General features: G+C 38.1%; 1 protein-coding gene across 3 annotated transcripts in view; it reads right to left on the bottom strand.

Annotated features, from left to right (window-relative positions):
- gcgr (glucagon receptor) overlaps positions 1-25,504 on the bottom strand; it is a 36,659-nt gene extending 11,155 nt beyond the window's left edge. For 2 of the 3 annotated variants that reach the window (XM_023957502.1, XM_023957504.1), the window contains exons 1-3: positions 25,214-25,504; positions 1,192-1,339; positions 847-943 (exon numbers count right to left, since the gene is read on the bottom strand). In XM_023957502.1, coding sequence (XP_023813270.1) covers positions 847-943; positions 1,192-1,245 — 151 coding nt within the window. In that variant the 5' untranslated portion in view covers positions 1,246-1,339; positions 25,214-25,504. Of the gene's footprint in view, positions 1-846; positions 944-1,191; positions 1,340-2,509; positions 2,709-25,213 lie in introns of those variants that run through there. The other variant, XM_023957503.1, reaches the window with a different exon arrangement.
- Between the last annotated feature and the right edge of the window lie 714 nt (positions 25,505-26,218).

Genomic DNA, 26,218 nt, shown 5'->3' with positions numbered 1-26,218 from the left:
GGTAAATCCATGAAAAGGTCAGAGAGTTTGCACAATCATAGCAAACCATCTCAAGTTGGATTTTTTTTTCCTTTTTTGATAAGCTCAACAAAACTAAACAACATGACAGCTACAAAGAATAATAACAGAAAAGTTATCTGTTTGAAGACCGACTCAGATGAAATTGTGTTTTGAACATGTTCTTATGGAATTTTTCTGTTGATGGAGGACATACTTTAAAAATATTAAGCTCAAAATGGCAATTCTGAGTATTTTTTAATCAAGTCTTTGTGAATCAGGAGCAGACAAAGGAATGCCGTTGGAAAAATCTTGTGATGTAGAAGCTACAATTGGTGGGCCACAAGCTCCCGGCTGCGCTCCATTCTGAGTCATCCAATTGCAAAAAAATAGATCCATGTACGTCTTTGTTTTCCTCATCCGAGCTGGCATCTAAATCAAAACTGTGCTGCTGATTAGTTCCATTTTTGCTCGCCATTTTTGTTACACCAGTAATGTTAGATTGGGGATGTGAGAGGCTGTAAACTAGTAGGAGATTGTGAGAATAGATGGATGATGGGAAATGGGGCAGGCTCAACCCAAAACTCAGATATGAATTTCCAATGAACTACTTATGCTCTCCAGGAATTATGTCCTAGAAAATGACACAAGGATTCAGATATTGGCTAAAAAATGGCATACTAAAATAAAAGTAGTCATAATTAAAAGACCCCTGATAACGGTTAGAAAATAGCCCAAAATATGATCAGAACAGGAATTTAAAGTTACTCTCTGCACTACCAAGGTCAGAAATTAACCCATTGTATTGAAAATCATTTGAAATGTATAAAGAGATCCAGATTTAATCACCAGTGCTGGGTGGATCTTGACTGTTGTTCCGTTTGCACTCTTCCATATAGAGCCTCCAGCTTTCCTTAAGCTTATCCATGGTAGCAGCAGAAGACATCTAAAGAGGTGGTGACAGTTCAATCAAACGCCTGATTAAGAAGACATGCTAATCCAGGTTTATTTACAGTAAAACAGAAGCATAAAATATCTGAAATCCTATTCCTATTCATTGGAAGTTATGTATATTTTTGCAGCTAAAGAAATAACCGTTGCTTCTAAAGGCTTCAGATACTACTTTACGTGTGTACTTCAGCTACAAAACAACAAAAACAAAGGATATTTCTTGCATTAAGGTGCATGACCTACCTGGATGCTGCAGGACACTATGAGCACTTTCAAGAAGAGTAACGGCTCGGACATCCCTTGTTCCTGCTTTTGGTGCTGGAAAGGAACACTGCAGGTTGGGGAGGAGTTTTCACCTCATTAGGGGTCTTATCTACACTCGCCACACCGCCTGGATGACACAGAGACACAAAACCCGTCAACGGCAAACACATTAACTCAGTTAAGCTCAACCATTCAAAATGATATGACCACATGAGGAGAAGTGTGGTCACATCTCCATTGGAGTGAATATACATTCAAACTAATTTCATATTGTATCTACTACTTTGAAAAATGAAAATTTTAAGCAGTTTGAATACAAAACTATCCAGATGAAGGCTGTTAGAATAATCAAGTAAAAGGTCAAAAGCCTCCGGGAAAGACTGTTTCTTCCATCAGATAGACAGCTGCAACTCAGAGGACCCATGCTCACTCAGTGACTCACAGCCTGCTGCACTTTCATGTTAGAATTAACCCGTGTTTGTGTCAGAGTGTGCCAGAGGTCACTCACCTGTGCACTGATTGCCGCACATTCCTAACAGATTTGTTTGAAGCCGGAGAACCAAACGAAATCTGAAACGTTTCTGCAAAAAACACCTTGACAATGGAAACATTTTTGGCTGAAACGTTTCAAATTCCATTCTGTTCAAAGTCTGGCGGCAGTTAAGAGGACGGGGTCATGTTGATGTGTTTTGGTTACTCAGGGGGTGGACATTTACCCAAAGGATAAGACATTAAAGTGTCATAGCAGATGGACAGTGTGTGGTTTGTGTTTTTTTTTAAAAGGTCCGTCCAAAACGTTTTGTGAACTAAATGTGTCGATGAGAACCAGAGTTTGAAAAAACACAGCAGAAGTCTCAATTGAAATACTCGCCCAATTGATTACAAGGCTCTCCTGGAAGTCACATTTGATTATATCTAAACTAAAGAACCCTGCTTCCTAAATCACCACAGTAATAACCACTGGATGGAATTAGCATTATCAGCAGCAAAGACTGACTCATTACAGTGGGTGCCTGAAGGGTCAGTGCTGCTTTTCTCTGGAACGCCACAGGGTTAAAACCGGTTAAACCGAGATAACAGCTCTAAGTGTTGCACACGCAGTCAGACAAGTTGCAGATTTTCACAGCACCGTGAAAGAAGTTGAGGTTTTTGTGCAGAAACCCTTTTCAAGGTCATTAGAAATCAGTGTGCAGGCCCCTGAGACCCAACAAAACCTGTCAGTATCAGCCACAGGAGGGACATGAAAGCACAGCTGGAACAAACATCTGCAGTGGAAAAGTCCCCCGTTAGTTCTTACCACAGAGAAGAGTGAGGCATCACTGTTGAGCGAACATTTTTTCACCAAAGAAGCACTGACATTTCCATCTTTTCTACAGCTGTCACTCCATATGTGACAGTTTTTCGAAGGTGTCCCTTTCTCACTTTTTAACCTTTAAGGACTATTCCTCAAACGCCAGCGCGCCATGCACCTCATTTTGCAACGAAGCACTGAGGAGAAACAATGATTAACCGAACTTATCCCAGCAGGTGGGCTTACATGAGGGGGGGAGCACAGATAGGGTTTACAAAAGTGTGGGAGCTAAGCAGAAAGAAAAAATAAACTTTCCTGACAAGTCTTCTGACCTGATTTTTCATGTACCAATAATTCAAAAACAAACAACTTTTGCTTACAACAGAAACTGACATGCTGCAGTTCGGACTGAACGAATCAGGGCAAATACAAACTGCGTATCAGGATGTAAAATAAGAGACGACACGTGACATTTTAGACATTAGACTAGACTGTATTTGTTTAAGGAAAAGATCAGCCAGAATAATAGAAGCTGTACCTAATTTCCATTCTGTTTTGATAAGAATCATGCAGCAGACCTATTTGGCTAATCTCTAATCATCCGAATTTCAAGCAAAACGCTGTTGTGGAGCGCACAAATGTTTATTGAAATAATATCAGCAACAAAAGCAGCCGCTGCTACTTTGCAATCTGGAAAAATGTAAGATGTCTGTCAGTTTTGATTAAAGAATTGATGATTAAATCTCAAAATTTCAGAGATTGAGCAAAAAAAATGGGAAAACTATATTTCCAAGAAATGCTATGTTCTAGCCTCTATAAATCATTTTACATATCAGGTCACAACTGAAAAAGGCAAAAATTAAAATATCAAAACAAACATCTTCAATGTTTGTATAGAAATGTCTTTTTTTTTGTTCAGACCGGCAGTTGAGACAGAAAAGAGCTGAGTGGCTCCTACAAGTTGCGCAAATGTTACTGTGATGCTACATACATACAATAAAAAACTTGGTTTTTTTTTAACTTGCTTTAGGCATACAATGTTCACACTGGACTGTCACCACCACAGTTACCACAGATACTAGCGCATCACACCAACAGGAGGCTTGGTGAGAAATGTTGAAGTGGTGCAAATCTCGTGAAACTTTAAGAAGTGTTTGATAATGGACGTCTGAGCAAAACAAATACAGCAATAAATAGAGGAGTAAACTAAAATTTCAAGAAATCCATGGTGCCTGGAATTCTGCACTAAAGTCGGTAGTGACCCTGATTTTTAACAGAGTTCTGGAAAACAACTTGAGCTCAACTTATACAGCTACAGCAATAACAGCTCGCAAAAAGACAAGGACCGCGATAAACATTGTCTGCAAATATTACAGCACAGAGAACCTCAAAAAAATCTGTTAAAACCAAAGAGATGAAGAAAAAATGGGAGAAAAAATTATGGAAGAAAAAATACCAACCTTGGAGCAACCATGGACAATTTACAGAATATGGACCTTCTCATTTAACTTCAGTTTCTATAACTTGATTCAGCTGGGACACGAACAGTGACTTTGACTAAATAAAAACAAAAAAAATCTTTAAAAAAAAGCCAAAAACTAAAGTAAACATAGGCATGGAGTAGATTATATACACTAAAATTCTCAAGGTTTATTACTTTAACTTTCACTTATTAATGTTTACCAAAATGGCTGGGCCGGTCCACAGATACACACACAAATGCTCAAAAAAAATACCTATTAATTTCATTTTATTGGTATGTTATTATAGCAAAGGTAGGGTAGACCCCAGCAGGTAACCATTCCAGTACAGGGTCTCACACTGGAACAGACACACAAACACTTGTGAACCTTGTAAACAATTAACACATAAAACGTCTTTTTGGACTTTGGGATGAAACTGGGCAAGATTCCGCTATCAAACTAGGAACCTTTCATGCTGAAAAACGATATGCCTTAAAACAGCCCTATTGGCATTATAATATTTGAGATAAATGATAAAATCCTGTAAATAAAAACTCCAGCACAAATTATTTCAGTATGGAAAGTTGAGGAAAGTTTGCAGATTTACATTTTCTACATCATATTCATAGTTTTTTCTGCATTAATCATAGATCAAAGATCAGAAAATCTTCTTTTGCATTAAAGCATATGATAGGTTTTTCTTTAAAACAAGCATTTATTCATGTTTATTTTTCTTAAAGCATGTCTGCTCTGCAGGTCATTTATTAGGTGTTGTGAGTTATGGGTATGTTATGATTTTTAAAAATATATACTAATGGGGGTCCACTCCCATTCGTTTGGCTTAATGATGCTTCAGATTATTTGAGGCCTGTTGATGCAAGTGTTGTATTGCCTAACTGAGCCTTTCTTGCAGGAAATATCTTGTACTGCTACTGTTGCACATCTGACTTTAGGTGTAGCGACAGCTGAGAGTCGCACAGGCAGAGCCAAGGCTGACCTCTTGGTTTGTTCCTGTCTTTATTTTTTACCTAGGGATACGGCTTCCTAAAATAGATTCACCAAATCTTTCATTCCTGCTTTGCTCAGTTCAGATTAAAAGATATTTTATTTTACGTTTAAAGGATGCTCATTTTTTAGCATTTGTGTTAGAAATAAAAGTTAGAACAGAAGAGACTGACGCAAATGTCCAAAACAACACAAAAAACTGCTCATGCTCAAGTGCATGCAGGATGGCTCAGTACAATGGCCACTAGGAATTACTGTTGTTTGTTGAAGAGTACTTATGTTTCCTTTTATTAGGCTGTACAGGAAATAAAATTACAGAAGCGTTATGTGCATGGATGAATGCGGACAGAGAGGAAGGACAAAAACAACAAACAAAACCCACTGACAAAAACAATAGCAGCTCCGGAAAAGTCTGCGCAGGAGCAGCAATCTATCAACTTTCTGAAAGCGAGGCACAACCTGCAACATGACATATTTCCTGTCCTTTAGATCACAAGATTGTAATTTACCTTTATTTTAGGTAAAAGCATTTTACCAAAAGATGTTAAAAAATTGCCGCTCAAAAAAAAAAGGGAAAAAAATGGAGGCAGAGCGATCAAAAGGATGGCATGACTGTGCACTCAAAAAAATTAGATATTGCTTTTGAATCCCAGAAGCAAAATTAAATTGCTCCATTTTATATTGATCACAAAAAGCAACTAAAACACTAAATTACATCAAAAAACATTGGGGTGGAAAGACCATCTTTACTAAAAGCCAGTTTTCTTCATTAGTTTGTTTGAGTTCCTTGAGCTCTGAAGCTATATAAGGACATATAATTGATCCCAAAGCAGAGCATAAGCTCAGTTTGTTCCCCAGGTAAACATAAAGGTATTTTGAAAGCCTCCTCAATGTTAAGCTCCTCTCTAAAAATAGAAATGTGTTCTTCTTATCTCCTCAAAACAAGAAATCTCCTTTGTTTTTATTGGTTTATTCATGAACGTAATTTCCCACACAAATCCACAAAGTGGTTATCTGGTTTATGTTTTTATCTTATTCAGGAGCAATGTCCTGGATCAAAATTTTACATGCATCACAATGAAAATGTTTTTAGCTCTCAGGCTCTGGGAGCATCGGCTTATACCTGACTGCTGAAACAGGAGGCAGACGGGTCTCTGTGTATATATATACACCATACATTCTCTTTGCTTCCCATGCTACGACTAAATTAGACATGGCAAAGCATGCAAGTGCATGTCGGATATGCAGATTCAAAGATCCGATAAGCAGCTCTCTGATCCAGCATGATTTACAACTTGATAATAGCAATGGCGAAAGAATAATATTACACTCGGCTTCAGTAACTCAAGTCTTGTTTAGAACTTTTTTTTTTTGGCATGCTAATCCATCAATCTTTAATCTAAGAGAACTAAAGACAAATGAAACTTTTGCAACATCTATAAATGAGGGAATTAATCTATTCCAATAGAGATGTTTCCAGCACAGCACTAATGCAGGATCTAGCAACTTTATCAACCAATTAGAGTGATGAAACAATGAACAGCACTGCAGAGACAGAAATCAGCTACAATTACGAATCAGCTTTATTGGACCAGCAGCCACAGGTCACACTGTAATGGCTCTACAGTGTGCAGCTGCTGCCCATCGCCGTCTATCTTCTCTCAAGTGCAATGGTGTGCTTGATCAAACGGAGAATAAAATAATATTTTGCATTTTAGGTTCAAGAAGAGAAGCATTTTTGAACTCATCTACCAACCTGGGATGCAAATAGACCACAAAGAGATAAACAAAATTGTGAGAATTTTCTTATATATACTGTATCAAAGAGGCTGCTGAAGGGAGAACAGGATTTAAATGGGATTAACTGATCCCTACTGTGCCCACTAAAACTATTAAAAAAAACTATTAACTATTATTATTTTCCTGCTATAACTATAAGAAACCAGGAGCACTAAAAACAAAACAAAAAAAGAAACAGCAGTCCTGACATTAGCAGCTATGGGATGTGCTTGTCAAGTGTTTGTTGCTGACCCTGGTCTGGCGTGGGAGAGAGGTTCTGACTGTGACTCACGTTTGAGATAAGGATGCGAGCCCCTTTTGTGTCCCAGTTTACAACGTATTCCAACAAATGCTTTTTATCGTGAGGTCACATCTGGTGATTGTGGGCAGGAAACAATGAAAAACAATGATGGAACATTTTGAGATTTACCTGTGCTTTGTGAGCGTGAGTGTTCGGTGTGGATGAGCCTTTGCCCTGTTCTCTACGAGCATGTGTGGGAAGCGTTTAGGTGCTGGCTGGATGCTGCTTCACACAGCTCTTTCATCAAGTGAAGAAGATCTACAAACTACAGCTGCTGCAAGGCAACAACAACTGTGAGCTGAGCCTTTTATGTCCATGTGGGTTGTTTCTGTCATACTTTCGTTGTTACCAACTGGTTCTGAATCAAAATTTGTCAAAAAATATTTCTTAAGATTTGATAAGATCCATTTCCTACAACTGCTTTAATTGTTTGATCCAATGTTAATCAGGACAAACAGAATCTGGAAATAATTCTTAAAGGTATCTGAAAGATAAAAGCATTTCCTGTAGCGCACAAAAATGAAGTCTTTTTGGTATTTATATAAAATATTGAGTTGACTGCCTTTAAATGTGTGTTAAATAGAATTGCTGCTGACTGTTAAGAAGACAATTGACGGAAAAAGCTCATTTTCTAGTCCTGAAATGAGAGTGTCTCTTCTCTCGATTTGTATTAATTTCAGTTGTTCGCACATTTTCCACACCAGCTTAATCTTCTACAGGGTCACACGGGGGCTGGAGGCCATTTCAGCACATGGGAAGCAGGATACTAAAATATTGTTAATTCATTCATTTAAAAATGACAAAATAAACCTGTCATACCTGCATTTCTGTGGAAAATTGTATTTGATTGCTGATTTCATACAAATCTTTTTTCAAGTTTTGCTTACATACTAAAAATTTTATCAAAAATTGCTGTAGTTGCTAAAAAAAGTGTAACAAAGTATCAACCACTGTTCAAGATGCATATATTATATTCTAAATGTCTCAATTAGCTAAATAAACAATGGCAGGGTCAAAACTTGTAAGGATTGTGACTTTTTTTTTGTTTGATTTCAGATGTGTTTTCCTGTTTTTTTTTCTGTTCAGGTTCAAGTTGTCAATCAACTGGTCAGATCATCTGCTTCGTCACTTTTTTCACTTCTCCTTTGTTTCACACGTTGTTCACGATTATGTTTAGTTATTAAACAATAAAGGTCGTAAGAGCTGGTCACCAGGGTCGTACACCACTGGTTTCTGACAAAATTTGCTTCAATATTGTTGTTAATGTGAAGGCAACAGGCTAAAAAAGATGTTTAAAATAAAGACTAAATCACTTCTTTAATAAAATACTTTACTGTAATGTGCAGTAATCCTAATATTTAGGTTGCTGTGTTCGTGTATCAAAGTTATTTATGTCTACGTTGGGTGGTCTTGGTTCCCATATAACTGCTGACAGAAAAATAATTGGGTTTGAGTGTTTTTTCTCTCTCTACTTCTCATTTGCATCTCTTCAGGCTTACTATCTATTATGCTGTCCTTCCTTGAGCATTAATAAAAAGTGGCATAAAATACAGTACACAGACACTGCTAGAACAAAAAAAAGCCCTAAGAAAAATGACACAGCAGACTATACCTTGCAGCATGGTGCCTCACTACACGTTCCAAACCTTCAAACACATTTCAGAGTTGTCTCCCGAGAGTAAATGGGGCTTGCCACTGTAATAACTCACTCTATGGCATTTGCACTATCGGAATTCAGCCTTTCTTTTAAACAAGTGAGCATAGAGCAGCAATGCACAGCAGCATTTTCTTTAAAGTTGGTCGGAAAAGTCCAACTTTGGAAAGGAAAAGGTTCTTAACAAAAGGCATCATCTTTGTCATGACTAGAACTTTTCTTTATGCAAAGTTAACACTTTTTTATAGAGTCTAGATAATTTGCTGATGCCACTTTAGTTGAAATTAGAAGATAAATAGAGGTATTAAAGTCTTGTTCCAGTGCTGTAAGGCTTATTTTATTAGCCTTAGAGGAGCAGTACAGTAAGTAATTTCATTTGGGGGTTAGACTCTAGGGAAAGCTGTTTAATGAATGCTGTCTTTTGAAACAAGCCTGCATAACATGTTGGGCCTAAAAAGTAGGGTTTGAATTTGTGAAGCTAAACAAACTACGAAAATGGATAAAACATGGGAGGAAAGAGGAGTTTTCCAAGCACACTACAAGGATCCCTCTCTCCTAAAATCTTCTGAGGTGCTCTTGAAGTCATCGTGATGGCTGCATGTCTTCTTTTCATCGTGTTTTGCTTAATGTTTATGAGGTTCTTCCAAACAGGCTTGATGAATTGTGAAAGCATCAAGCTGAAGACCTGTCTCCTCTTCTCTGTGCACTCACTGCTCTGTTTTACATTCATCTCGTATGGATGCTGGTAGGCAGTGTTTATGGTTGGTAATCCTCCCAGTTCTGCAGCACTGCTTCAGCTCCGTACCATCAGTCTGGATTTCATCACACGCTTCGCCAAGAGCAGCTATGCCAGTAAAGGTGGCAGCACAGCAAAGCATTCTGGAGTTTGTGTGGAAATGACTTTAGCCTCATTTAGTCAGACTATTCAGCTCAAACAAGGTATAGAACATTCATTTGTGGGTTAAAGCCGCAAGCAGCATTGTATGGCCTCCAGGCGCTACCCGGCCACACTCTTGCCCTTGCCACCCCACCAATGCCCCCTTTCTACCTGATCACTGGCTGACCAGATGCTTCAGGCCGTTCTCTCTCCCCCTCTCCTCTGCCACCCAAGACTGATCATCAGATGACAAATTCATGAAAAAACACTTTTTTCTGTATGGCAGCTTGTCTGACGGCTTTATCTCCTTAACAACCATTTTATGATTCAATAAATGTCATTGTGTCTATAAGTACTCAAACATTTTATGTTTCGGTTGCCAGGGGTCGACAAACAAGTTGAAGTAATTTTTTAAGAAGTATCTACAAAAGTAAACTTTATAATTTCCTTGGCAACAGAGGTCTTTTGTTAACTATGTGTTCATATATGTTATATTGTTTTGTTCAGCTTAAGCCAGCCATTCATGTTTTACATTTTACGTAACGGTTTCAGCCTTATTTTCTGTCCCCATTTTTTGGGGGGTGTTTGTTCACTATGCCCAAAATTCATTTTCACCGGGTTTCCGTGCACATTTCGTTGAGTTTATTCCGACATTTTTGCTCAAAAGGCGCATTAAGAAAAAACAAATGAGAAAACAATACGCAGGACTGCTGCGGGACAGGGGATGCAGAGGGTTTTTTTTAGAGGACGTGACGAGTCGCATTGAAGCGAGTGGAGATTGAAAACAGAAAAACAAAACAGGATGAAGCAAGCAGCAAAAAAACAGACATTGCAGATAATGACTTCATATGTTTCTGGTGACCTTTCCTTTTTATCTCAATCTAGTTGTGGTTTTTACTTTTGTAAACATGCTAAACAGCTCCTGCAGCGCAGCAGGAGAAATGGAAATTACACTTCAGGGACTCTGCCAATTCCCCACAGAATATTTGAACAGTCTTTTACAAACCATGTTAACTAAATGGCTACAGTGATAACGTGGATAAGACTGGCATTGTTTATGCTACAAATGCCCCACAGACACTGAAGCAGCATTGAATTTATCCAGCTAACGAGAACTGTTTGTACACAAAGTGCTTTAGGCCGGGTTTTGGGAGACAAAAAACCTTAAATGATGTCCTCATCTTTGTAGTTCAAAAGTTGTTTAAGGAGACATCTGCAGTAAAAATGTTTGTGGAGTATCTTAAAGCACAGGATATTACTTGTATGCAGACCTAATAAAATCTAGTTTTTGGATTTGATTAAGCCTCCAAGTCTTTTAATTTTTTTCTGTTACCAAAATTAACTCTAATTCTGCGTACACACTGGGCATGTGATGCACATTCAAGAACACACTAAACGTTTTAGCAAATGGTGTTCACACAGGACCTAATACTAGCGTCTGTACTCACAGTTGAAAGAGGCTCGGTGCGAAATGTTTAAGCGGAGAAACCTCACACATCTCAGCGTTTTCTCTCACTGCTCCATTGCAATATTTGAAAGACTTGGTGTCATATAATGGCACAAACTGCACTGATTGATTTCTCCTTCGTGATCACTTTTCAAGGGGTTGGTAATTCTGTGAAATAAAAAAGGACACCACCCATGTGTCACTACCAAATCCGAGTCCCTGATTGGTCAAAGTTCAACTTTACCTTTTAACACGGCCACGTGTTTTTGTACGTCGTAGACCCTGAAGATGGATTTGAAAGTTATTAAAAGACTATTAAAAGGGGAAGCCCCAAACGCACATACATCCCATTTCCATAGGCTTTTCATTGGAAGTGGTGGCTTGATTGCGCTATGGCCTGTGTGAACGTAGCGTTACAGCTTGTAAAAATTTTAGCAGATTAGAAAAAAATTGGAGCTGCAGTGTGAAGATTGTTCAGCCAGATCTCTGCAAAAATCTACACATAAAAAAAAACCTTGCAGGAATGCTTGTACTGAACTAAATGGACAATGTTGCAAGGGAAACTTATTATTCATTACAGTTTCATTGTGCCTGGTAATAAAATTTAAAATAACAGTCTTTCTTCACTTTTCTTTTCCAGGAAACAACTGCAAGTTATTCTTTCACTCAGCAGAATTTTTCCAGCTGGATCTTCTTTTTTTCATATAACATGGCGTTCCAGTGTTTCCATAGACCTCAGAGTAACCTTATCCCTGATGGCAAAAGGAATAAATTATTGCAAGCTTGGAAACATTCCCTGTCACTGTCAAAAGCACAGAGCGAGATTCTTGACATTAAATTATTAATTATCTAAAAAATAAAAAAAGCGGTCCACCGTCGACAGCAATGAGGCAGGGTTTCTAGACGAGGTTTGCTCAAGTTATTTATCTAATTTTTTGCTCCCACAGCTCATTCTGTTCTTCATGACTCATTTGTGTCATCTCCCCACTTTTAGCCTCCATATCATCCTTAATCTAACACAACAGAATTCTTCGCTGCCAGTTGGCAGGAGAAGAGAAATAGTTTATCCGCTGCTCCATCATGTTAGGCATGCACATATCACGCTCTGCATATCTCTCACCTCTCACGCAGTAAAATGTGACACCGCCCCACGTAAATACACTTACATTTGATCCAAAACAAGTCTTTAAATATGCTTTTGCTTCAGGTCTTCTGTGAATCTCCCTGGAGAAGTTCGGATTTTCTGTCTGGCCAAGTTGTTGATTTGTTGCTCTCTGTCTCTGTTCGTGAAAAACTAAATAGAATAGAAAATTGCCTCCATTTCTGTGCAAAACGTGTGACACCGTGTGTGTTGAAGTTGCAGATGTTGGTGTTCTTGCTTTAGCTTCGGAGATACTTTCAGTATAAGTGAGTGTTGATGAAGAGGTGTGAGCTTGCTCCTCCCCATCAATCATGAATATGATAAAAGTTTGCAGATAGAAATGATTTAACAATAACAAAAACAACAAAATTAACTGACTGTGAATGTTTAATTTTTTTAATCATGGAAATTAACACACTTTTCAATTGTATTTTAATTTTTTGGAAAGGGTCAAGACTACTTTTTCTTACTAAACAGATGCAAAGTAAAGAAGATAGCAAAGTATCATGCTCCATCAAGCAGCAAAAGGAAAGCAGTTTGGTAGCAGCTGCAGTTATGTGGGTCAAAAGTGTTACTAATACAATAAATCCAGTCAATTTCCCCTCCAAGTTATCATGATGTGTATTTTCATCCTCCAGGCCAGATGACATTTCACTGTGGTTGTCATTAAAAATGAGCTGCATTCCAAGAATGTGTGAGTTTTTCCTCACAAGAGCTGAACCTGTGGGTCTGACCCATCGGGGAACCAGTTTTTACCCGGCAACAAAAAACAACCACCTGACCACTAATATTATCTTTCTCTTAGAATTCCATGAGACGCTGCAATGACTCCAAAACAAGCCAGAGTTTCACCTGTTTGGACGATGTCACTGCTGCATTCCTTAACCCTGAGAGCTGCAGATTGATGTTTGTGTATAGGTTACATTTGTTTTACTTTATTTTTCAAAACGTCCTAAAAAATCCACAAAGCTTAACTGCATAATTAGTTCATGAAAATATTTGCAAATAGACAATACAACATCACATTTCAGTCACCTTAAGCCACGTACACACCGGGCCTTTGACGTGCTAAACGCACACACTTGAACGCAGGGAGGGGCTTCTTTTTCTACTGTTTACAGGCATATGTCGCCCAGAACTTAGTGCAAATCTCACAATTTGAGCGCAAAAACAGAAACAGTTCAGTTCATTGTTAGCATCATTGCGATGACGGATTACCATCATGTCAGGAGAGTCACCATAGTTTATCATTTTCTAGAAAGCTAACGCAGACTCTGGGTCAGGCTCGTTACCGTGTCTGGGTTCACCAGATAAACCAAAGACATATGTCCCTACCAAACCCGACCTGGTTTGACTGGCAAAGCGCTTTCAATGGCCACATGTTTGGTACGTAGAGCCCAGAAACAGTCGTAAAAACTTGCATAGCTACATGAGAATATGAGAGTTTTGAAGGCGCAAGCTTTAAACCAATATTTCCGCTTGAACACACGTTGTCGAGGGCAATGTAAATGTAAGAGTTTAAAAAAACACCCAATCTCTCGCTCTCTTGAACCTTTAGATCAGGAAATCATGGTTGTAGTTGCTAAATATATGTAGATTAATGTGAACTACATATCTATGGTTAGGATTGTTTCAGTAGCTCTCTGTTCCCCCAGCACCTGACACAGACCTTTCTGGCCTGGCACGTATGTCGGCATGACTTGTAATTCATTGTCTCTCGTGTGTTACGAGGTAGGCAGTCGCGTTAAAGGCCTTGCCCCAGGGCCCTCACTGGGTTATGTTAATTGCTTGCCAATGATATGGTAATTGCCCCATTATCAATGATTGTTCATTTCCCCACTGGGAATCGAACTGTGGTTTGCTGCCTTACCAACTGAGCTACATACCAGTTTTGGTCTTCACCTGGAAATGCCTCAGACCTCTCAGTCCAGAGGAGCGCAGTGCTAGGAACAGCTAAGATACTGCGCAGGACCCTCAAACTCCCAGGCCTCTGGAAGAGGACCTGAGCTTGGAGGAGAAATTACCCGCGGAAGGGTGGGAGGGGTGTTTTTTTGTTTATATACATGTGTATTTCTAAATGTGTGATTAGTTTGTTGTATAACAATTTGATGATTTTCTTTTATTTTTTTAAGATTTTGTTATTGGTTATGCGTGAACAAAATCTTGTTATAATATGTTGCAAGAGCTGGACAACACAACTCATGACTAACTCAATTAAGGCAATATGTTCAAAATACTTACACAGATTGTTATTTTTATAAAACAACAGCAGACAGAACTGCAAACCTAAAATATCGGCTATTTCCATTAATTTTACAACCCTTTATTTGTATTTCTTCTTTTTGTTATGCCATACATTATGCATTATGCAAGTGTGCTTTCAAAACAACCAGCAGACTGTAACTGTACTCGTCCCCTGAAATACTCATGACTGCACAAGCGTTTTTGCACACACTTTAAAATAAATGAAATGTGGCTCTTATAGAATGTCAGCACTGCCAAAAATAACTTATTCTTACATATATCAAAATCTAAATTTCAGACAGATGTGACTTAATTCAACAATTGGACAAAACCCCATAAAAATGTAAAACTAATATTTATCTATCTTGTTTTACTTAAAGAAAGCCACCTTTTCATAGTGTGGGGACATAAATGCATGGATGGAAGTGTGTGTATGAGTGTGTGTGTCACTGAGCTGCTGCCCCGACTCGTACGCGAGCCTTCAGGGAGCATAAGCAGTCCTCTGTGAAGCCAGAACGTTAGCATGTTATGAATACTTGATGTGTTTAGTCTAACACAACTTGACTCGGAGAAGACAGGTGAGCAAAATTAATGGCAATACTTTAAAGAAGATGACGTGTGACGGGGGGGGGGGGGGGGGGGGGGAGTTGGAGAGGCACAAATGACGGCACTCGTGGCAGAAAGCAAATGCCGGAAAAAAACTAAAGTTTTAGGACTGTAGCTTCTTTTATCATATTTTTTTCTAATGTTTGTTTTTTATGTTGAATTATATAAATACCTAAGGGAAAAATATGCAACCTGCTCTCATGCAAACACAACAGAAAACATTAAGCATGTCACAATAAATCCCCCTTTATCTGCCAAAATAAATGCATAATAATTCCCAATATGGCTTCCAACTTATAGCAAATTATAAAAACAAGCAAAGTTGCTTTTTCGTCGAAGACCTGACCTGTTCTGTAATTTTAATAATTATTAAATCCAACCAACAAGTGACAGCCAGGTTTGTCCATTCCATATCTTTGGGTGTTCTAACATTCATCTGTATTATCATAAAAAAGCACCAAAGAGGACAAAATACACCTTCCAAAAATACCAAGTTACTCTCCAGCTCACTGAACTAATTATCACCAGAAGAATAACAGATGGAGGTCCAAAGTTGAGAGCCTTTCTGTAAAGTTTGCTGCTGAAATAAATTGTTGTCATCTGTCTTCATTTCTTACTTTTTCCTTTAAGGCTCATTTGTGTTACCTCCTTCCTTATTATCCCCTTCTACTTTATAACCCTGAATCAGAGGTAAGCTGAAGCTAAAGATTTATTTCGTTCCAGGGCTAAATCGAAAACAGAAGGTAGCACATAAGGATAAGGATCCCATTTTGGGCTGGAATGCGGTCAACATGTTTTTCTTTCATAAGTTTTATTGGTCATGATCACATACTATTTAACGGTCCCATTCCAATCATCTTTTGATCTATTTTAGAAAGAGGGTCAGTGGTCATCTAATTATTAATGTGTTCTTTTTTTAGCCAAAATTCAAAGAACCTGTGTTGTTTTCTAGGACATAGTTTCTGCAGATTGGCAGGAGTTCATCGGATATTCACCACTGAGTTGTGTGCAGGACTTTTGGCGAGAGGCAACTCTGTCCCAGTTCCCTTCCCTGTTGCTGAGAGCTCTTTGTTTACAGGCTTTTCTGATAACTTACAGCTCCTCTCACACCCCCAACCTAACATTAGCGGTGCAAAAAAAACTGGCGAGCACTATTGGAGCTATCCAGCGGTACAGTTCTGAGCCAGATGCCAGCTCAAACGAGGAAAACAAAGACGTACATGGATCTATTTGTCTGCTAGTGGATGCATCAGAATGGAGCAGGGAGCTTGTGGCCTATCCAGCGTAGTATCTACGTCACAAATTAGCTCTTTTTTCATCTGCTACATAATCCAAATGATTTGAATAAAAAAAATCTCAGAAATGCGAGCTTAATTTTCTTTGTGTATGACCTCCATCATCAGAAAAATGCCCCACAAACATGTTAAAAATACCAAAAACACAATTTTCATTGAGTGGGTTCTTAAAACAAAGGAAAACCGTTAGTGTGCTGGCAGTATGTGCCCTGTCTTTTATTTTTATAATCATATTACTGATCTGAGAGAAGCTTTACAAAATGGTTATGATTTAGTAAAAAACAGTTTTATGTTCAAATGTTTACAGATCTATGCATCTCCCCTCATATTTTATGCATAAATAGCTGTTTACAAAATGGACAGACTGTTATTCGATAGCAGGCCAGAACAATAGCTGAAAGGGAAAAAATTCTGATGCAGTAATGTATCATCCTGCTGTGCATCACACACCATTTGCATGACAAGGTCAAGAAAGTGTGCATTTCGAGCCTGGAGGGTAGTTCCAAAGCACAATATTCATACCTGCTTTTCCTTTCAATTTGAGTGGTTATGATTTCTTGTTTGTCATCAAAACATGACAGTTTATATTTTGTTATAATATAATCTTACTAATTCTTCAGTTTGGTAAAACGCAACACTGCAGATTTATTTCAGAGTCCACCTGCATTCTTAAGCTTTTTTGTTCATTTTCAAATGAATTGATAAATAGGAAGGCACACTAGATGATGTACATTTCATGTACTTTTACATAGACTGATATATACATGAAATCTACATATAAAGCTTAAGCGATTTTTACATTTTAAGCCAGAGCAGATATGTCCACATGGTATATTTATCTAAATAATCATTAAAATTTGAAGGAAAAAGTTTCTCAAAGGAAAATAAGAAGACACGAGGCTTTATGCTTGTGGCACACACTTTGTTTAGATACACTAGATGAAAAAAATATAACTTAAAATTAATATTTGTGGACACTTCCTGTGCTCTTGGTAAACCCTCAGCTGAGGTCAATGTCTTCTGCTGTGTACACAGTGAGTGGAGGCCTGTGTCCAACCTCCTCGGTCACTAACATATTGACATCTAGTCTCTTCTGACGCAGGAGGGCATGTTGTTTTTCAGCTCCTGCTGACAATTTCTGCAACCCCAGAGAATGGCTTCATTCATGTAAAGATAATATGGACACACACTCACACACACACAGAAGACGAGAAAAAAACAAACTCCTGGAAGATAGAATCTGCAACTCAAGCTTCTTATTTTGCAGCCAGTCTTCATTGCAAACCATGTACTCAAAACAACACAAACATCAGCACTGCAGCTGTTGTGAATGCGTCAATCAATCGAAGACATTTGGCTTCAATACTGCTCACAGCTTCAACAATGCGGTCTCAGATAAAGTTCTGATCAACAATGACAAAACAAGCAGAAGAACTGCAGCTCTGGAATGGACTGCTTCTGCAAAGGAGCTGGGCCAGCAAAACAAACCTGCAAGAAGAAGAGTTAATACATTTGTTGCTTAACTGTGGGATTATATGAGGAAAATGCTTGAAGATCTAATGAGTTCTTTGATTTTAATTGGCTATCGTCACAATTTTTTGTTGAAACTATTGCAAATATTTTCAAAATCTTGCTCGAGCAGAACAACTGTTATTCTAAATTGTAACAATTTGCACTCCATTTCTGAGACCCAAGCTTTACAAAAAAGGCTAATAGTAAAAGAACATGCAGCATGAGGGCAGAGAGTTTCTGGTGTACACAGATGTAGATTTCTTTATTTCTTTCCTGCGTTTTGTGTCTTGTCAGCTCTATGTCTCAGTGTTGCTTCACCATTTCTGCATCCTGCGCCTTTTTATGCTGTGTGTTTTAAATAATGTGTTTTTCACAGCAAGGATTCCCACATCATATTGCAGCCACCCCATACCTTCACAAGAACATATTTTTAAAAAAAATACGTTTAAACTCCCATTAAACAGCAAAGTTTAAACTTTCTGACTGTATACACAGTTTCTCATTTTTCACCTAACCCAAGAGATTCTTGAAAATAGGTTTTTTGGTTTTAGTCTTTTGGTTGTTTTTAGTTTTTGTTTTTTTTTTACTTTTTTATTCCAGGTCTGCTTTAAATCCTGATCCCACCAGATTACGTGGTTAACAAAACTAATTGCAGTTTGTTGATAACTTTTGTGTATTCAAGTCCATAATTTTTGTTATTTTTTTTATCACATTTTCCCCAAACATTTTGTTTCTTCTGGTCAACTCATGTTGAATGTTAATTCAGTTATTATTATTTAATTCAACTTATTCCATAAATCATTTAAGTTTCCTCCATTTTCCTTTCAGGTCTCTTACATTTGATTCTTCCAACACCACCTGTCATGATTGTTTTGACAATATTGTCACAAGTTAAAAAAAACTAGGACATAGTCTACGTTATTTTGAATTAATTCTATTTTAGATACTATGTTTGCACATTAAAAAGAATGAACATTATCAGATCTTAAAGACATACAATGTATCTTAGTGTGAAATTTTTATCTTCATGTCATTCTTCACAAATGCTGCTGTCGTGGAACTTGATTAAAAATGTGTATAACTCCTAAAAAAAGCCAAAATAAAAGTCTAAAAACGTGTGCAATGGCCATTAGGAGGTACAAGAGTTGTCATCGGTCAACAGCCTGAAGGGAAAGAATCACTCAGTTTGTCATGTGGGAGGCATGCAACCTCATGCCCAAGACAAAAGTGCGATTGCAACAGTTTCCAGCTGAGCAGCCACAGAGATAAAGTGATTGTTGCTTGTGCTCTGCCCTGTGGTAATAGGCTGTTTTTGGGAGCATAAAGGCTCCACACTTGACCTTAGACCCACTCAGATTGCAAAGAAACGGGGGTATTTTTAGAGCCTCACCAATGAAGATCTAAGCAAACAGAAAATGGCCTAATAGTTCTTCCCCCTCCTAGGTTGCCAAAGCAAACTGAAGACTTTTTGTCTTCTTTGACCTCTCAAAAATCTATTGCTCCGCCTTTTTTTAGTATTGAGTCTTCTTCACGGAAAACTGTTTTTTGTCCCAGACTGCAAGTTGCATGTGAATGTGTTAGTGTGCAATAGAAGTGTTGCAAAAAAACCTGCTAGCCAAAACTCAAAACTGTAACCTCACAGGTCTGCCCCACAGGGCCATCATGGTGACCCCTGAGGTGCCATTAGCACACGGTCCCTGGTCTATCAGCCCTGGAACGTGTAGGCCGGTCATTAGTGGGTAATCGTTTAAACCACAAAGAGCCTGATTTTGTGATTTATCCCAGAACAAACTGCATGCGTGATGCGTTTCAGTCATCACAGCCCAGTGACTTAACCCAGTCCTCAGATATTCCAGTTATGGCCTCCATACAATGAGGCCAGACATCACAGTCCATCTATAAGCTCTTATTGAATTTAATGGGCATGTTACTTTTCCACTGAATTGTATTTCCCAGAGACCCTAAGAAGTTTAAGTAATAACATATGTAAGACAGAACTGAAATGGTATGCTCTCTAAGGCAGTTGACGTCTCCCTTAGATAAACCTCTATACACTCTCGTCCTACTTATATAATCAAGGTTGTTGACAGTTTGATGAATGTAATTTCCAAACACTTCTTTTTTTGGATAAAATTGATCTCTTTGAGAAATCTCGCATAGAAAATGACGGCACATTATTTTTCACTTAGGTCTTAGATGTAGCCTGACTTTAAAGTCAACGCTTTGTTTGATCTTAAGGACCATTTAAAACAAATTAAAGAAGCCTGTAGGCTGCAAAGAGATAAAGCCCTGATGGCAAAAAGCACTGAAAATATGTCTTGTTCAACATTTCTCAGAGAACTCATGCAGGCATAAAGATTAATTTTTCTACTCTCAGGTAAAATCTTAAATAAATATTTGACAGCTGCCAGGAAATGTGAGTCTTTAAAATGTCGACAAAGGGGGGAAGAAATTTGTAGAGAATCTTTGCTTTTGTAAATTAACTCGTACTTACTGGTTTTTAGACAAACTCTGGTGAATATGGTGTATTTTTTGCTTTTAACATGTTCATGTATTTTTCTGGCATAAAAAAAATGAAAATTAAGCTTAAAATTGCATTTTTGAGTATTTATTTATTAAAATCGCTGGGAATCAGGAATGAAAATAACCCTCAAAATGTTATTTGAAAAATAGCTCATTTGTCACATAAAAAAATTATATTGGGTGGGCCACAAACACACCGCTCCACTGTACGCTAGTGGCTCTCAGAAATATAGAGGGGATGGGGGGCGGGGTTGCTCTGTGTCAACAATACCCACAACTCAAAGGCAAAATTTTTTAATGTTTTTTTATTTTTCCACTTTTTCCCCCGTAATCAGTTTTTAAAAACTGCATAATCAAAACTAAAAGACCAATGGGAACGCTTTTACAAAAGATCATGAGGATACCAGAGGGGAACTTTAAAAATACCTTTATTCTTGTTTTTTCCTGTAACTTTTTGCAACCAGTTGTTAAAAACTTGTAGGCATAACTTTCACATGTGAAACATTTCCATGTTTTTTGCAAAAGTTTCCGTCCAGGGTCTGACAGATTGTGGAATCGATTGCACAGTTGGGACATGAAGAATGCTTTCCTGCTGATCAGTCAGGACCAAGGGTTGGAGTGGAAGAGGGGTAAATAATCAGAATGTCCTAAGTCCCCTCATTCAAAAGATATGTCAAATGTGAAGAACACATTTTAAACACTAAAGTAAGTGACAACTACAGATGTTTTAAGAGCCGTACAAAAAGGAATTTGGTTCAGTTTGTGATTAAAGTATTGAAAATAAATAAAGGATTCTTCACTTGACCTCTCTCAGAAGTGTGAGCAGCAGACACCATAATCCCTCACCGTTCACTTATGGAACTGAGCTGAGTGAGCGAATGCAGAATGATTTACGTGTTTAAGGGTCTGGATCACATCCAAAAGGAATGTGGTGAATCTTTGTGAAGTGAAACTGAAATGCCAAGTCCCAACAGACCCAATGATGCAAGTAAATGCCATTAATAGGTTTCTTATGTTCTAATGTGTGTGAGCGCGGAAAAACGCATGACTACTACAATTCTGACAACAGCCAGTGAGCAAAACATCCAAATTTGGGAAAAATTAGGGAAAATTACTGTTTAACTTTTTTGTGTTGGAAACAAATGAAGTCCTCCTCATGTGTGGATGTCAATGCAAAAATATATATATGAGCGTGTCTGCCTGAGGCTGTGTCCTGACAGATTGATTATTCCTTCTTTCTCTCATCAAAAAACTGTCTTGATTTGTTCACCAGAGCAGAAAGATAAAACGTTGGCAGTCACCCAGCTCAGAGTAGTGGTGGAATGTGCTGCTCTGAATATCTGATCCTGGTTTTGGTTCTGAACATTGAATTCAGAGGAAACAGCTGCAGACAGTACCCAAACATCCATCAGCAGAAAATGGGCAGAGAGTGAAGTGATTTCTAGCCAAGTTAGCCGGTCTGAACAGAAACAGGAACAGAGCTCTGTCTACAAGAAAACAACTTGTTTCTCTGCTATTTGAACTCTTATCTGGATGTTGTTTAATTCCAAAAACAGATTACACTTTGTTCCCAAGATAAGGCCTAAAAATTAATAGGATTAAGTGAAAGAAAGCTCTGTCATTTTTCCGTTGGCTCCCGAGTTTGCTTTCATACATATAATAAACTCATCAATTTAACTGAAGGTATGGCGCTAAATAGCATTGTGGCTTGAAGAAATGTGGGATTCGATGTATAATTGATAAGCAGTGGCTGTTTCCTGCTTCTGACAGAAATAAATTGCTTCTAAATGCTCCTTTAGAATTGTGCAAACAATAAATTAGAACATGTAGGGGTTTGTGGTACTGAAGTCAAAGGTGTATAACTCAAGAAGTGTACAACTTTAAGCTGAACAGTTGTTTTCCTGTTTTTCTATGTGACAATGTTGAGTATTTTAAAGTCCAATCCACTTTTAATCTATTTTGTTGATGAAGAGGAAGCCTGCCTCACTTCCCATCATCCATCTGTTTACGCTCTCTCACACTGGCTTTCACAAATCCAACCTAACATTACCACTGCAACAAAATGGCGAGCAATATTGGAGCTATCCAGCCGTACAGTTTTGAGACAGATGCCACCTCAGACGAGGAAAATTAAGGCGTACATGGATCTATTAATCAACAAGTGAATGAAACAACACCCTTTTGAAAATATTTCAGACCAACACCAAACCAGGAAATGTCAGTCTTGTGGTTAAGAGATTTGTCCCTAATTTTGTCCTTTCCCATTTTCAACTTCCTAATGGAGATTTTTGTAAGGAAACACATTTGGTCCTTTGTGGAAATGAGTCATCTTGGAAAAGAGCTCAGTTTATACTTCTGCAATAATAAATAAGCTGATCTGCATTTATACAGCTGACTTTTTGCTGCTATTTACGCCTCCACTCAAGCCTTTGACTTTCAACTGAAGCTTGGTCAAAACCAATTGCGACTGGAAGGAGGTCAGTTCACCAAAAAAAAAAACACTGGGGGATTGTTACACAAGCTGTGCAGCCTCTGCATAATCCACAGAATGGTCTATTGTTGTAAATATTAAAAGAATAAGTGAAATACAATTTGTTTTTAACAAGTTACAAACTTCTTACAGGGTGTATTCATGTCAAAGGATGGAGCAAAAAGGACAAATGAAAAAACTTCAGATTAGTGATACCATGGTTACCCTCTGACTGACAGGGATGTGTTTGAAGAATCAATCTAATATTAGGAGATGACAAGAATTGCTGAATTCCCAGAATGTAGCATTAAAGCGGAGCCTTTAGAAATTGCGAAAATTCCCCGTGGGAAGGAGGCTATAAAAAGCTGAGTTCGTCTATGAGAATAGGAATGTGTGCGCACGCTTTGTTTGCGCGGTTGGGACGAGGTGTTATGAGCAGAGGGCCACACTGGAGCCAGGCAGAAGCCTCTAGACACAACCTTTTGACTTCTCAGTTACAGTCAAGAGTGACATCTCTTTGTTGAAGAGGTTATTATTGGCTGTAAGCTGTTCTTTCCAGAGGAACTGTCGGGTTCTGATTGGAGTTTAGCGTGTCTAGACCAGACTAGTGATGCTCTCCTCTCTTAGCAACTCATTGAAGATTTCCATGTCATCTTTGTGTTTTAATCTCACTAATTCCTGTTTATTTTCTATTCAGGTTCACAGGAGCACTAATTCCTGTCCCAGCTGTCATTACTAAGTGTCAAAGTGCTCCATTGACAGGCTGCTACTGAGCTGCTCACAGATAAAACACTAAAGATACTTCTAGAGTGCGTGAGATGGACTAAGCAGCCTATAGTGCATGTCCATTGGCCTGTGGGAGAAGGTCCTCACATGCACAAGGACAGAAAAGCCCCAACCGGGATTTAATCTTTTAACGAATATACACTCATCCACTGATTTATTTTACTATTCAAGCTCACGTCAATGCTGAACTTGTTTCCACGTCGTTTTTCTGTTTTCAAGGTTAGATTGTCTGCCACAAGTTTGCAGTGTGAGCCAACCAAATTCCATTTCACCGCTTTAAACTTTCCTTCCTTTCATCTCAGATTACAAAAATATGAAATCTTACTCTAGAAAACGTCAACTCTGAAGCAATAAGGTCTCCTGTTTGGAAAACAAATGTTCATAGTACTGGTCAAACCTGAATGTGCAGAGCCCGCTGTCAGGTTCAGTGCATCTTTTTTGCACCTTTCTTTTTCCAATAACAAACCTGACGGGTCTGAATTTTTCAGGGAAATCAGTCATGAATTACATTCTAGTCTAAAAGTGTAACAGTTGTTTGGTTAAATGTTTAGTAGTTGCATACTTTTCTAACATGTTTCCTTTTATGTGTTTAAACCTTTGTTTTTCAATTTGATCCAAAAAGAGTTTGATAAAGACAGTTCAACATTTGAACTTTTATTATTTTATGTCTTAAAGTAGAACACATGGCAGACAGGTACTTTTATTAATTTGCCTTAAAATGATCAAAATATGTTTGACAGGTATAACAAAAAGCTTGAAGAAATCAGTCACAATCTCCAACCTGATCAAAGAAAATCCCAGACAATTCCATAAATCCTCTAGATCAGATCACAGTTCATCCGCTGCATGTCTAAGTTGATCATTAAGTGTTTTTGATCAGAATGGAACCGTGCGGAGCTGATTCCACCAAATCCTGTAGAGCAGAGGCTCCGTTTGTGCATTTAATGTCTTACTAATGTGTTTTTGTAAGCATCAAATCACATGCACCACCCACCTTACAAATAAGCCCCAAACACATTATACAGCAAGACATCGCTCATTGATGGAGCTCACCTGTAAGGATGCAGCCGATTCATTAATCTGCAACATTTCCACTAATTTTCTGACTTGCCGGATGGTGTTAAAATGACTCAGCATCAGTGAAAGCCAATTAACTCCATGACTAATCACATTTGTATTATTGGGTGCAAACTACAATTAGAAAATCATTATTTGTGTGTTTTCTTTTCGTTGTGAATTTACTATAGCAAATTAAAGTTAACTGCAACCCAAAGTAGGCATGGAGTTCCTAAAACGTGAGTTAATTGGTCATATTCTTCATTTTTTACCCTCAGATGAAACAATAATAAGACATATTCCTGAGTAGATAAAATGATGGTTTAAAAATAAAACAATTTGAACTCTATTAAAATCCTTCACTGTGACACGTGCAAAACTCACACAACAACAGAAATGTCATAATAGAGCAAAAAAGCGCTAAATGCTACAGGAAATTTAAAAAAAAAACGGTGTTCAAAAATAGTTAAACCAAAACTTTGTGTTTTTATCATTAAAACGTTTAAGTATTTCCTGTGAGATTTGAAGGAAATAATAATAATAATATTTACCGTTGACAGTAGGGATTTTCGCAGTTCTCCAGAATTTGTCCGCAAGCGCTGCTCATCATCTGAGCAGATTATAAACCGCTTCCCTGTTCCAACTTTCATCAGAAATGACGGCTCCCTTCAGCAACTCGCCGACTAAGCTGTCAGCAAACAAAAACAACAGCTCCTGCTTTGAAATAAAACTCCATTCAAAGGGAATTAAAGTAAAAAATGTTTAAAAAAGGAAAACACTCCGTAGTGTGGTTGGATCTGGGCGCGCGTGTAGTTGGCATTTGTGGGCGCGAGCCGCTTTGCTCACGCTCCTTGTACCCGAGTGACGTAAAAGGACAGTGGAGGGGGGGTCAGGAGACGGAGCGTCCGTCCTCTGTGAATGGTTTCTGTGAGGATGCTCAAAGCTTTAATGACTTCTGAGTCGTCTCAAATCCGGACAGATTAAGTTCATTTCTGTTTTTGCTCGAGGCATTAGCAGATCCAGGTTCCTACCTGATATGCTGAGATAAACTAACTGAATAATTCAGGAGCGTTCATTGCAACATATTCTTTTGAAATGGCAAAGCGGTAAAATGATCAGCTGCAACAACAGCTGAAGACCAGGAGCTGCAAGCAAAGATGCTGTTCACAGTCGGAAGTTTGGTATAACTCCTGGACATGGCATTTAAAAAAAAATCATAATTAGTGGCCACAAATTAGTAGTTTAAGCGCTCAAATTCGAATTTTGTGGACAAAAATTAGCAATTTCTGCACACATTTTAACATTTTTTCCACACAAATTAAAATTTTGTGGGGACACATTAGCATTCTGTGAAGACACGTTGTTATTCTGTGTGCAAAAATTGTCATTTTGTGCACACATATTGGCATTATTTCACATGAATCAGCATTTTGTGCACACAAGTTATCATTTTGTGGACACAAATTAGTATTTTGTGGGCACAACCTAGCAATGTGTGGGCACAAATTAATATATTGTTCCCACAAATTGGTATTTTGTTTGCATATTTCAGTATT

Source organism: Oryzias latipes, chromosome 8 (assembly GCF_002234675.1).
Source record: "Oryzias latipes chromosome 8, ASM223467v1".
In the NCBI taxonomy this organism is placed as follows: domain Eukaryota; kingdom Metazoa; phylum Chordata; class Actinopteri; order Beloniformes; family Adrianichthyidae; genus Oryzias; species Oryzias latipes.
This window is presented reverse-complemented; position numbering and strand designations above follow the sequence as displayed.